The sequence below is a fragment of the Onychostruthus taczanowskii genome, unplaced genomic scaffold, assembly GCF_017590055.1.
Source record: "Onychostruthus taczanowskii isolate IOZ18803 unplaced genomic scaffold, ASM1759005v1 scaffold1, whole genome shotgun sequence".
NCBI lineage: Eukaryota > Metazoa > Chordata > Aves > Passeriformes > Passeridae > Onychostruthus > Onychostruthus taczanowskii.
Window position 1 is genome coordinate 7,140,267 of NW_024496525.1, and position 13,979 is coordinate 7,154,245.

Sequence of the window (13,979 nt, forward strand, 5' to 3'; positions counted from 1 at the left end):
AATCCCATGGTTTCAAAATTCATTCTTTTACTTTGTTCATATATCTTCTGAAATAAGCTATACAGCAGCAGGGACAACACTAAAATCTCTCTTTGGACTAGAGTCTATTAGCCCCACTGAACAGCTTACCTAGAAATGCAACATATAAGTGCCATATATTGACTTGTATGTTTATTTCACAATACTAATGAATAATTAAGATAATTTCAGAACGTAGTATCTAGCAGCAGCCAAGCTATGAGCCCATCCTCACGAGCAAAGTAAGAATGTTTAAAACACTCTAGTTCAACTACTTGTTGAGAAAGGAGAAGAGGAACAAAGCTCGGAGTCCCAGCTCACCCTCCAGGCTCTGCTTCTGTCATCTGGTAAATTTTCAGACAGGATCTCAGCCTGCCTGTCATTGCAGACTGATGTTTCACAGCTGCTGGCAATGTTCTGCACAGCTAAAGAAATGAACCTCGACCACCATGGAAAGTGGCTCTTCTCCCTATGAACCAGCAACAATTTTAGTATGTAAAAAATCAGCTACAACAACACCTGGGAAGGCTATTGGAATGCCTTCAAAACTAAAAAACACATACAGGCTGCAGACAGAGGCTCCCAATGGGAGCAAAGAATATTTTTCATGCAGCTGTGTACTTAAGCTGTCCTTCAAGAGTCTAATGCCATCCCCCTACTGAGACACACACCTGAGGGGAAATGGAAACACAGTTAACAGAATCAGGGGGACTAAATGTTTTTGTTGGTATGGTCATAACACATAGCACCAAAAACTACCTATTACCAAAAATCATGCCTACCTAATACATTTGCTGAGGAATGATGACATATTTACCAAATACCAGTGGCAGCTGGCTGTAGGGATGGCAGTCAGTTTCAAAGCAGTCTCCAAGGCTCATTTTGACCAGCAGACAACTTCACAGGTCAAATGGCATAGAAAAGCTTTGCTGTGGTAAATACAACCCAGCAATTATACAGCTGTAAATCCAGCACTTCCTTTTTTTCTACAGAAAAGGATCAAGGTAGTGAAGATGAGGGGAAGAATTGAAATGACCTTATTCTTCAGGGAGATTAACAATTGAAAGGAAATAAGCTGTAATAAACACTGAATAAAGAAGAATTAGGCTCTATATCTGTGTAATAAAAACTGCATCCAAGTGCATATCAATATAGGATACAACCAAATTATTTGGAAAAGCTAGTGCCAATCCATAGAAGGGATGTTAGGCCATCTTCCTCCAAGAAGGAGCACTGTCTGTATTAATGAACTGAGGAAAGGGAGGTGAGTTAGAAGAGACAATGTAATACATGGCTGCTCCACAGTCCTGGCACTAAGCTTCACAGGGTTACTAGAGAGAAGAGGCACAAGAGAGAGGAACACACTAGCAATATTATACAGGCTGGCTAAATAAGCTGGACTATAGACTGTTAGGAGTGCTTGTTGGTGGATTTTTTTTTTTTTTTAATCCAAAGCAGAAACACCTCCAAAGTGTCAGCATTACTTATACTGTAGAGTGAGTGATGAGATCAAAAAATCAGCAATAGCTAGCACTGGGAATGTTTAAAAATAGATTGAAGGAGGGAAAGTAGAGGAAGAGATGCTTAACATTTTTATAGTTTCGTACTTGGTAGAAGAACTCTTTTTTTTTTCTCACCCTGTAAACACTACAAGTATTATAGATACTGCAGAATTTTAAGCTACAGTATCTTTATTTTGAACCATCTTCCATTTGGCTCACTGCCTTGAGTGACATTTGAAATAAAACAGGGAGCAAAAAAGTTTCCACACAAAGAAATATTTTGTTTAAGGCACCATATATCATAACAAGATTTTTAGCACTTGACATTGCCCCAGACTTTGAGCAAAGTTTGCAAAACGCTCTATAGCACTGTCAACAGCTGCATGATCACTGCTGGCAAAAGCAACAACCACCTTATGATTGTTTAGTTTAGCCTCTCTGGTTTTATTCTACCTAAAATATATCACTTTTTTTTTTTCTTCTTCTTTTCCAGGAGCCTCTCCTTTGAAGTGAAGTATTCTCTGTTTCCACATAGCCCAATAGACACCCTCTCCTCAACTACCTCCCCTGAAAGGCTGCTCAAAGCCCACAATCAACTACCACCTTGTCACTTCTAAGCTGTGCAAGAGCCCAGATAGCTGCAGCTGTGGAAAAGGGAGCACGTCTGAAATGCCCACAAGAACACTGTGATTCTGATTAAGAAAAAAATCCCCAACAATTGTTTTGCAAGCTTTATAGAGTAATAACAAAATCCCTAGCTTTGGAAACATTTCTGAAGCTAGCTGGTAATACATAGTGAGCTGGGGCAAGAGGCATGGAAGAGTGTGGTTGCAGTACCGCGCTTTCCTCCTCCTCTCCCCAGTATCACTCACATTCCCTTTCACTCCTCTCCTTCCAGCTCTAGTTTCTTCAAGGTAAAGACTCTATAAATTCTCCCACATCTTCAAGGCTTATAAGTGGGGGGTTGGAGACAGCAGCAAATTTGCCAGATCAATGGCCATTTGAAATTCAGACATATGGCTGAAGCCCTACAGCTGCATGTGTTAATTACCACACGTGTCCCCTGTAAAGCAGTCTGTTAAACACAAAAAGAAAACAGAAGAGAAAAAAGCCTTTCCAAGGGATTAAGTAAATAGTCTAAATTTTTGACCCTGCTCCCCCAGACACATGCCTGTGTATAAGCTGCCTTCCTTTCTCCCAACACCTGCATACTGAGGAAGCACAAGACCCCTGCCACCTCTAACCAACCTATCTCAGAGTGTACTTTCCCCCTTCCAGCTCCTCATTTCCAGCTTCTTCTCTTGCCAGCCCCTCTCCCTTTCTCCTTTAGAGGACTAATTCCTGGCTGACAACCAGACTAGCCTTGGGCTTACAATACGCCTTTTCATTTCCTCGCAGGCAAAGAGAATGGATACCTCACTGTTATATCTGTATTGCATGTGTGAAAATGAAGAAAAAGGAGGGGAGGGGGAATATATGTTTTTCCACTACTTGTTTCCACAAGTTTTTTCCTCCCTGGATCATTAAAGAGGAGCGTCAGGGCTTCAGTGAGTGAGCACAACTTTGCTCTCTAACTACATAGCCCCAGCTTTTTCACCCCAGAATCTGAATATTGTCTAAGGAGGTTTTCTATTTGATTATGACACCAAAGGAACAATTCTCCTCTGTGAGGGAAGGAATGGAGAACAGAGGGAATCAGATATGGTAACAGTAGTGCTGGAAGGACCTCCAAAGGATCTAATGTGCTTCAGAAGGAAATGTGTAAGTACAGAATAAAGCATCTCAGTGTACACAGGGTATAAGTGACAACACATCCTAAAAATTAACAAATTTTTATTTTAAGGTGAAGGTCAATCTTCAAGTTACAGACTGCCAGACATCTACAGGTGTATTGTTCAAAATTAACCAGAGACAGCTGATTTTAAGAATCATCTCATTTAATGGCATATTTGTGAGAAGCTGATCAGTCAAGATGAAACCTGTCAAGTCCTTACACAAATTGCTTTGCTGCAGCATCTGAAGGTCCCATCAGAAACTGAGCAGCAGGCTGAGCACAGGAACATGTAATAAAAGACAAAAACACTGCCCAGAAAAGATCAGTCAGTGGGGAAGACTTCTCCCATCCTTAGCCTTTATCAAAGCATTTTGCAGGGCAGCTCCCTTGCTGTCAACACAGAACAAAAGTCCAGATGAGCACACAGAGGAAAGCTGTTATTCCAGATAGACGTGTTGTAAAGAAGCTTTAATTCCCTTAGGTGCCATCTCAGGAACTTGAACAAACAGTGGGCTTGTCGCTCCAGCTTCTCCCTACCTTATTTAAGGGCACACATGGTCTGCATGCATTCAAGATTTCCCATCACAATGTCATAGTTTATTTCTCTTATAGAGAAACTTTGACAGAGCTCATGGGGCAAAGGAGTTGAAAGGAAAGTATTTCCACCCCCTTGACCAAACACCTGCACCACGACAAAACACATTTCCTGGTGCATTACCCTGATTTGAAAGAAAACAACACTAACATTCAGATGTCTAGATTGTATAAAGCATGAGAAGAATAATGTCAACAATTCTTTCAAAAGAGAAAAGGTTTTGAGCCTACATAAAGTATTTTAACAACAAAACCAACTGACAGACCCCAATGTTGTTCCATTTCTCTGCAAGCTGTAATGATCAGACACCAGGAATCCATGTATAGCACATAAACAGTTAATAATAACTTAACAGATGTTGTTTAATCAATTGTTAGTCTACTTATTAGACCTACTCACCAGGTTGCTCAATACTATGACTTAATAATTTAAAAACCTTTACAGCTGTTCTTAAGGCATTACAGACAGGACTTGTCTGTAGATTGCTATAATAACACTTGTAAACTACAATTTTATTAAGTCATATTATATAGACTAAGCTACCGATTGGAACTGCTACTTTATAGATGAAAGCAGAATTCTTGCATTGTACCAAACAAAATACACTTTAAAACAGAATTTGCCTTCTTTTATACTTGCCAATGAAACTTTCTTCAGTCTCAAATTTGATACATATGTTCTGAGGCTCACAAAAAAGTCTTGATGAAAACTAAACAACTTCAGACAAGGCAGTGATGTGGGGAACCAAAAGGATTTGTTTTAGTTCTACTGTTTATGTAACAAATTTGAAGTTTTACTTCTAGACTTTAATATTTCAAAAATCTGTTTGCTTCATGTGATATATCTAAGTGCTTTTAGAACATTGCTCTGGAAAAGTTATCCAATATACACAATACTGTAAAATTACATTCCTCCGTTTTCAAAAAATTGATCGCAATTCCCATGCAAAAGCTGGGTTCTTGCTATCTAATAAAATCTGTTATGTTGGCAAACTACAGTCTACCATACCTGTGAAATTGACTTGCTTTCCACAGTTACATTTAAATGGAACTTAAGAAATAATTTTCTAGTTGACACACAGTATAGAGACAGCAATAGGAATCAGAGAGAATTCTGACTATTTACAAGCTGGCAAACCTACTGATTAAGTTAATAGCATTTTTTACAGAACTATTCTTATAACAGGGAAGGAAACTTCAATTCTACTGCTAAGTTTGCTTGGAAATAAAAATATGAGCTAACCAGAATCTTATGTGCTACAGATTCCATCTACAGAAATTTTGCTCACAGCTCACTTGAGCTATTGCAGGACTGCTTTTTTTTTTTTACACTAACACCCCCTTAACTTCTCAGTCAACTGAGCTTTTATCCTAGTTTCATGAAAAGCAGCACATATTCATGTTTTTCCCATAGACTGTTCCCTAACTCCCTTATTTTAACAGGGTAGACTGAGAAACTGCCACCATCGATATGTGGTAGAACAAATCAAGCTTTTGCACATCTGAAGGACTTGCAGCACTCCTGTAGCACGCACACATAGCAAATTGGTTGCTTTCAGGAAGCAGGCTTATTACATATGCATAGTACAGTCTGACTTTCCACTGAGCTACACTACACACCCAGCTCTATCCACAAGCATCAAATTGTTCGTGCACATTTTCAGCACACTTGTATCTTTTACCCATGAAAGCCCTGAAAAACACATCAGTCCTGGTCTAGGAACATTACATGATGAAGTTGAACAGTTCAGAAAATGATACTTGCATGAAAATTCTTCATCTGGATTTCTAAATTAGTATATATTTTTTATTTAAATATATACACTAAACATAAGGGATCCAGATGAATTGTTTGGGTAGCTCTGCAGACTTGCTACCTGCTGATGTTCTGCAAGAAATTAAACATAAGATGGTGTTCACCAACTAGAACCATCACTTGACTTCATACTGCCTCAGTAAACTTGTATTCACTTCATCTTACTGATGAAGGCCACACAATATTTCTCTTTCTTTGCTGTATTCTCCACTAACTGCTAAAGACACCAAAGCATTTTCTCCGTGTTTATGAGGCTGGAGACACAGCTGAAGCTCGATTTGTGTAACAGCACAGTTGTGTTTCAATACATAATACTGAGTTGAATCCAGAAAGATCTGGAGAAGGTGAAGACCGAAGTCCCAGTCTGATATTTTAGTCACATTTCAATTTGACAGTTTTTGTCAAGGTATTATCTGTCTTCTGTGAGACATCCTGTTGAGATCATGTGCTCCTCTCCCCGCAAGCTGAGGGCAGGTGAGTTAGGGCAAGCTGCACCTGACTTCTTACCACGAGCAGACAGAGCTTCCAGGTCCCCAGATACAAGTGGCTCCACTTATTTTCCTCAAGTCTCCTTTGCCTGGGTTTGCCTGAGGAGAATGTTCACCCTTTACCACTCAGCCTAATTACTGACTCACACTAATGGCTCATTACTGATTCAAATTGCTTAGTCTGTTGGCTGTATAACTGGGCCATTAGCATTTTCTAGAGGTAAGACTCTTGGAAAAAAGCACGAAAAAAGCCACAGAACGGGCCAACTTGCCCACAATTGCAGCCCAGTATTTTCCTGCCAACAAAGCCTGCCTTTAAACTAATTTCTGACAGTTAAACCCACAAAAAGGAACCCAATTCTACATGTTTAATTGGCAGGAATTTCAAGTTGCTCATCTTAGGTTTCTCAGCAGGAATTTCAAGTTGTTCATCTTAGGTTTCTTAAACTGTTTCAGTGTTTTCTTGCATGCTGCAAAACTCACAGAGAAAAAGCTTTTTGCAGCTCCATACCAGAGTCATGTCTACCTGTAAGATAGTGAGTGTACAAGCTCAGCCTGGGCTTTGCTCTTCTGCATTACATTTCACCAACAGCTGTTCAGGCAATTGCACATGCTATTGTCAGCTTTTGCAATAGGGAAACAAGACAAGTCAAAACAGGTCTGGAACATTTTGCACTGTTAAAGACTTTATACAAGACAAAGGGAGTTCGTATCACTCAAGACTCTTCATGACCAACACTGAAAGGTACTCCAGCCCAAATTTACCCTGCAGTTGCATCACCTTTAAATCCCACATTACTGGGATCCATCCTTTTCCATTTCCTTCATTCAGTTGGTTTAAAAATGGTACCATACAGTGTCCAGAACAGTAAACTACCACTAATGAGCCAGTATCCCCACTTCAATATATTTCCTCTTCACTCACTTTTAATTTTCTGTTTCCAGTTTTAAGAAGGAAGACCAGGTGAATTTACAGAGATAAGCAGTTACATGGTTGTTTTTCACATCCCTCTGATTCCTAACCAGACTACTTTTAAAACCTTCTTGGTGACTGTAAAAAAACACTACTTCTAATTGCAATACGCTAAATCTGAGCTAAAACCTCAACATTTCCCAGATAAAGAAAATAAAACTATTTTGTTCCATGTTTACTTCTTTTGTCTCAAAGTATGGCACAATGTCCCTGCGGCTGGAAAGGAATGCTCTGCATTCTTTAGGCAGGGAAGAAATCCAGTAAGGTTGGCTCCAAGGATGCCTTTCACTGCTTCTTAAAACATTAACAACGTCCTAGTGGGAGAGACTGGGGAGATCCAGACCTCTAGAGGACAGCATGCATTTTCCTAGTGCCTCAGGACCATCAAACTAAGCACAACTGGAGCAAATTAATGCAAGAAGCTCCTTATGATAAAGGACTGTACAAAGAGCAAAAGAAATCTGCAGGTTCTGGATATCCTAATCTCACAGAAGAGCAATTACATTTCTTTGGAATTTGTTCTTCACTTCTGGGAAAAATTCAGCACAAAAAGGACATTGGCAAGTGTCTGAGCTGCAAAGTCACAAAGCAAGCATGCCCTGGAGGGCCTGGGTTTCCATTCCACCTCATGCAAACACACTTCCATCTCCTCAGGCCCAGGTCTGCTCTGCCTCCCAGCAACTGAACACTTCTCAGACACAGAACAAATCAATATGGCCTATTTTAAAGTTTCAGGTTTGGTGCCAATTTAATTTGATTTAAATTACCTTATGGGGCAAATTGTATGATTAACTGGCATTGCATCATACAGCAATAGCAGCTATGTAAATATGGATAACCAGAGCATGGAATTTAGAAATAAGAAGCACCTCTTGCCAGCATGCTTACTTGTTCTCTGTAGAAAGTTCCACAGAACCACTTTCTGGAACTACATGCCAAGCCACATGAACATAAAGCCATTTTGTTTTCTTCCCATCAGTAATGAGAGAGCCTGTGAGCGGAATCATGTGCTACCTCATATCTTCTGGTACTCCAACATACCTACTGAGCCCCAGAAATTAGAGCTCAACAGGAAGGAAAAGAGGGCAAAAGATGTGGAGAAAGAGTTATTACCAATAACCAGCCTTTTTCTCCTTCCAACGTTAATTTGCTTCTTCTAAAGGAGAGCTAATATGCTAGTAAAGTCTTCATTTATTACCCAGCAGCATAAGCCTACCCATCCACACTGTTTCTAAGGCAGAGCAGCCTCCACCCTTTTGCCCTGAAGACTTGAAAGGCATGAAGTTTATTAGCTCATATTTTACATTCCTGTATGAATGAGAAAAAAGAAATCACTTTTGAAAGTCTTAGCTATTCTTTGTCTTCCTCAGAGTACCTATTCTGTGCCAGATATGCTCTTTGACTATAAGACCCTCACTCAGGGATGGAGAGAGAGAGGAGTCTGCTGTGCAACAGGAAAATTCCAAAAGTTCCCAAATCAGATGGCAGTTGCCCAAAGAAATATCAGAAGTTTCCAGGCTGTGCTGCTGCAACAGAAGAGTCATCACTGACCCAGTTCCTGCTGGGCCTCTCTTCATTCTGCCCCTTTTGTCACCTTGCAAAGGGCAATCTTTGCAGCAAGTGTCTGAACACTCAGCTAGAACAAATGGTTATGTGCATGCTGGCTTGCCATCAGTATTCAGAGAAGCCAGACTTGCAGCAACCACCTTGCTTCAAGAAAGCCAGGCTGTTCTTGATTCCAGCTTCCTTCCAACAGGACCTGACACAGGAATTTTGAATCAAGGTAACTTAAGGCAAGGAAAAAAAAAAAACTGATAAGAAGGATGAATTCATTTTTAGATTAGTCATTTTCACCACAAGATGAAAAAGTAATGCTATGTCCATCAAATTTTAAACCAAATTATTACGGTTTCTAAAAGCCCTCTTGATTTTCAAAGACCCATTAAATAGCTGTTCATAAGTATTTTTCTAACATGATGGAATAGGGCCAGACTTGCTTATGTGTGGGTTTCTAGCAGATATGAACAGATTCAGAACTGCAGGAGACAAAGTTTACATGACTGCTTGAAGCATTCTGGCCCAAAGGGAAACGCTTCCCCTTTGACAGCTACTGCACAGGACGTTTCTGCAGCCACATGACCAAGCATACCATCCTTGAAACAGGATGCCACAGGCAGCACCAAGGAGAATCAATTTATATTACAAATTTTAAATTAGTTCATACCATTTACAGTTTTCTTTTTGCATGTTCCAACCCCTCAGTTAATAAAGGGAGTGCGGAAGAAAAAACAATTTCAGACGTTTTCCTCTTTTGCTCCTGTTTCTCATGAAATCCAATGTCAGCTGCTTTCAATTCTAGAACAGACGAGGACTACCCAGGTAAAAAGCCTACAAATAACTCCAAAATAATGCAGATTTCAAGAGCTATTTGATTTGCTTGTACTTCAGACTAGACTGGCAATGATTGCACTAACAGAATTATAACCATGTGTTCAGGTGCCAATTACACATTAATGCATAATTACAGGTTTAAAGAGACATATCCTTACTTAAAATAAGAAACAGGCTTCAGCATTCAGTCTCAGCTAAGTAGTTTTCCTTGCATATTTCTTCTCCTTACCTTAAGCTATTATATACAAGCAATAGGCTGCAGAGCAGATATGCTCAAAATACATCTCTGAATCCCCATTAAGTGCTTTCAGGACCTGATTGACATTCCCAGCATGGAAGATGTCCCTCAAAGTATTGGCACCAAAGTCAGTGTTTTCCTTCATTCTGAAGTGTCAGGAATAACTGGTTTAGAGAGTCAGCACTAAAAATCCTGCTCTGGTTATCAAAACAGGAACTTCTCCCAGGAAAGAGCATTCATCCTCACCAGCAGAAGTGAGGATGCATTCAGCACAGCTTTCCTGGAGTACGGAGACAAACTCAAAAGTTGACTCTCCTCCACTGGGGCTAGGAGGGGGGGAAGGCTGAAAATTAGGGTGTGAAAAAGGCCTAAAGACATATTTGAGTGCTCCTCAATGTATACTTCAGTGGTCAGCCCTCCCAAAACCATTGCAGCAAATGCAAACCAGAGGACACAGGGAAGAGCTATGAATACTCACAGGAGAAGAACAATGACCCATCTAATGCCTTGATCAGGAACGGCAAGGACTGAAGACAGGAGTGTAAAGAAGGAGAATCAATGCCTGTGAGGTTTCCAAGCACTGATAAGGTTTAATTCAGCACTGCTCCAGCTGGCCAGAGAGTTTTATGCACTGTTAAAAAAACCCAACTTTCAACGCATACAAAGCCACAACCGTGGCATTGGCACTCCTGTTTCCCAGAATGCAGATCATACTGACAGCCTTCCTAATCTCTAGGGATTTTACTGAGAAATGCTCAGTATGTTACTTCAAGGTGAACAAGCAGAGGTTATTCTGGACCATCCACTCCTTTGGGAAGCTCAGATTTTTTGTACTTCAACTCAGCTGAGAAGCACAGAGCAGAGAACACCCTTTTCTACTCCACAGGGAGCAGAACAGTCATCTTATTCCTCCTCCTGAAAGGGGAGCTCTAGTGGCATATCCACCCCTGTACCTTGGAGTTGGTGAGGAACCCATGTTCTGAGCTATCTAAGGGACTTGGCTGGGCAGCTGCTGTTACAAAAGTTGGTGAAGCACAGGACTCCACTCACCTTTCCTTCCCGAATTACCCTGGCTCGATGGTTTATCAGTTACAGAACCTAAAGGGAGAAAAAAAAAAAGAAGAAAAGACATCCATTTAGATGCTGCATGATCACACAGAGCATATGATGTCACAATAATACAGTCAATATCTCAACCTATAAAGCATCTATTTTACTTGTCAACAGCTCCATTTAAGACTCAGAGAGCCTGTGGCTTCAACCAAATTGAAAAGTATAGGGAAGTTTTATGCATTAAGACATTAAATTGGGATAAGGGTAAACAAGAAGTCTTTAGTAGCTGGATCTAGTGATTTAAAAGACCTCAACAGAGCATCATGTTAGTAAGAAACCTGGAATAAATCCAAAAGCAAGAAGGAAAGATCAGTAAGAGTCACTTTTTTCATTTGCAAATGTCAGGAAGAACAAATCAAAAGCAGATGGGGAGAGTGTGCAGGGAATGCAAGCACAGTATTCCAGAGGAAAGGGATTAAGTGGGACAATTTGCAGAAAATGGATTTCAACCAACCCCTGAACATCCCCAGCTGTTTGAAATGGGACACTGACTAAGATCCAGCATGTACTTGAACAGAACACATCTTGGGTTGTTTACTATAAGTAGGATCTTTATATAGTATGTACGATTCTATGCTTGGTTCTGCACTGTGCTTTAGTGCTTCATCACAGTTTTCTATTAAAACTAGAACAGGTAATAAAAGCTTTTCAAATAAATCCATTACTGAAGTGTATGAAAATCTGTGACCAGCTTTTTTTTTTTTTTTTAAATAGCTTTATTCACAGGAAACTGATTATTCCATGCACCATTACTAAACAATTCCAATGATTACTGAACATTTAGGAAACGTAGATCAAAAGTCAGCTTTAAAGAAGGTAGCTCTGACAGCCCCAAGAATCTGATCAAGACAAACTCTGAAAAACTATTGCCCAGACACTTTCACTTGCAAATCAGTTCATCACAGATCTACTGCTGAATTACAAGTAGATTACAAGTAGTAAGCACAAACACAGTATTAGTCATCAGATGTCTAACATCTGTGTCCTACAGTACAACATGACTTTACTTTTCTGCAACATGATAAGCAGCACAAGACTAACGGAATAGATCAGTAAAAGTCTAAAGCATGCCCTACCAAAATGTTATACTGGAAGTGGTGTCATAATGTCATATTCTAAAGGCTTAAGCCAAATTATTGTAGGATTGCACTTTACACTAATAAAATAGGGTCTTAATTCTTTTCTTTCCACATGCCTGTGAAAAACCAAGCATCTCCTCAAGGTACATTGGGTCACTGGTTCTCAGACAGCTCTCCCACTCAACTCAAACCCTTATGCAAGTCACTTATTACCACAAGTAATAAGTGCAAGTTTGCTTATTACCACAGAACACTCTACAGCCAAGAGGACACCGTATAAGATGAGAAAAAATCAAAATCCCAAAGGTTTGACTGCTGTCATGCTCCAACCTAAAGGGCAAATGCTGCAAGGTGTGAGAGAACTATACTAAAAACCCCTGAGGTGCAGATTGTAGAGCATGAAGCCACATTGCAACACCAAACGTTGTAACACACTCCTATGCTTACTGCCTTTTCCTTCTTCTTCAATTTTTTTTGGGGTGGGAGACAGGAAAGTGAGAAGGGCAGCACAATTCCAGTGTTGTCCTTTAATTCTCCCCAAAGTACAGAACAACCCTGCCTATGTTTACTGTGGTGTCATCACAGCAGGACTGTTCACAACAGCTCACAAAACTAGACCACTATTGATCAGGGCCATATGAAAATCTGGAGCCCAACCTCATTCCACATGAGCCATGGACTACCATATCAAATGTATGGAGGAGAGAGAAAAACCTTACTCTTTTTTAAAGAAACTTATGGTTTTGGTCTCAATAAACTGCTGGGCAACAAAGTAATGTCAGGCTCAGTGCCCAGAAACACATCACTTAATAAACATGAGTAACAGCCTGGGTCTGGACCTCCCTCTTGTGAGCTGTGGCACAAGCCCAGTGTTGTCCACACCATGACACAAACACAGGGATCCTAAACTAAGCAACGTGGCCAAAAGACCCAAATTCATTATAACAGCAGTACCCCAGAAACTGACAGTTTTGCACAGAACCACCTTCAGGAATTAACTGAAATCACTCTGCACAAAAAATTACTCCATGTTCCATAAAATACAGCCCAAGAACCATTTCATTATAATATAGCTCACGGAAAAAAGTTATCCCATCTGTTCAGCAAATCTTTAGTGCTGGAGTACACAGCAACACTGACTCTTGCCTTGGCTGCCACAGGTTGTCACCTTAATGGTTTTTTCTTACTGAGCCTTGCAGAAGTGTCTGTATCCTAATTGCAGGGTGGACATGCCAGAGGCCAAAAGTGAAGCATTAAGTGGGGTAAGCTGGCCAAGTAACCTGGAAGATTGGGCCCTCAGAAGGATGCATTCACCCCAACCCTCTGGTTATAAAGTTAGTATTTGCTGAAGCCACTCCCACAGTACCTGAACATACAGGAGTTTTGTTCTGTACAGAAGAGCCGCTAATAGGCTTTCCATCAGGTGTCACACACCAGCAGTATCCAGTGTAGGTATGGCACTGCACCTGTTTAATAAAACAAAGAGCAGGCATTTCATTTCTCACTCTATAACCAACCACTTTATTATCATTCAGCATCTTATTGGAAGTTCCAACCCAGAGGTATGACAAACACATGCTCCAGAGCGACATGGTCTTACAGAAGACTACCTTTGATATCATTACCTTTTCTTCCCTCACCTCCCCCACACCCAAAGGAAGTTGATTTCTCCTACTCCAACTCCTGTAGCTGAAATTCAGGAGGCAAAAATTACAAGTAATCATCTAAGAACACTTTAGTTGGGAGATGCAGCAGTTGTGTCTCAGTTCATTCCACCCTCTGCTACATCCCACTTACTATTTACTATTAAAAACTTGTCCCGCTGCATCGCAGCTGGGTTATCGAAAGGCCACCTTATCCCAAATTCCATAGCCACTCCTTGAGAGCAGAATCTGTAGGCATTTCAGAAGTATTTTGTTCAGTAACACAGCTGGAAAAGCACAATACTGACTTGGTTAACAAACCTTCTCCAGTAGATTTAAGCTCTATTGTG

At 40.4% G+C, this 13,979-nt stretch overlaps 1 protein-coding gene across 2 annotated transcripts in view; it reads right to left on the minus strand.

The window, feature by feature from the left end:
- Positions 1 to 13,979, minus strand: part of SMOC1 (SPARC related modular calcium binding 1) — a 160,316-nt gene that overhangs the window by 52,997 nt on the left and 93,340 nt on the right. For both annotated transcript variants that reach the window (XM_041410451.1, XM_041410525.1), the window contains 2 exons: positions 13,353 to 13,452; positions 10,845 to 10,892 (listed from right to left, as the gene is read on the minus strand). In XM_041410451.1, the coding sequence (XP_041266385.1) occupies positions 10,845 to 10,892; positions 13,353 to 13,452 (148 nt within the window). The remainder of the gene's footprint in view (positions 1 to 10,844; positions 10,893 to 13,352; positions 13,453 to 13,979) is intronic.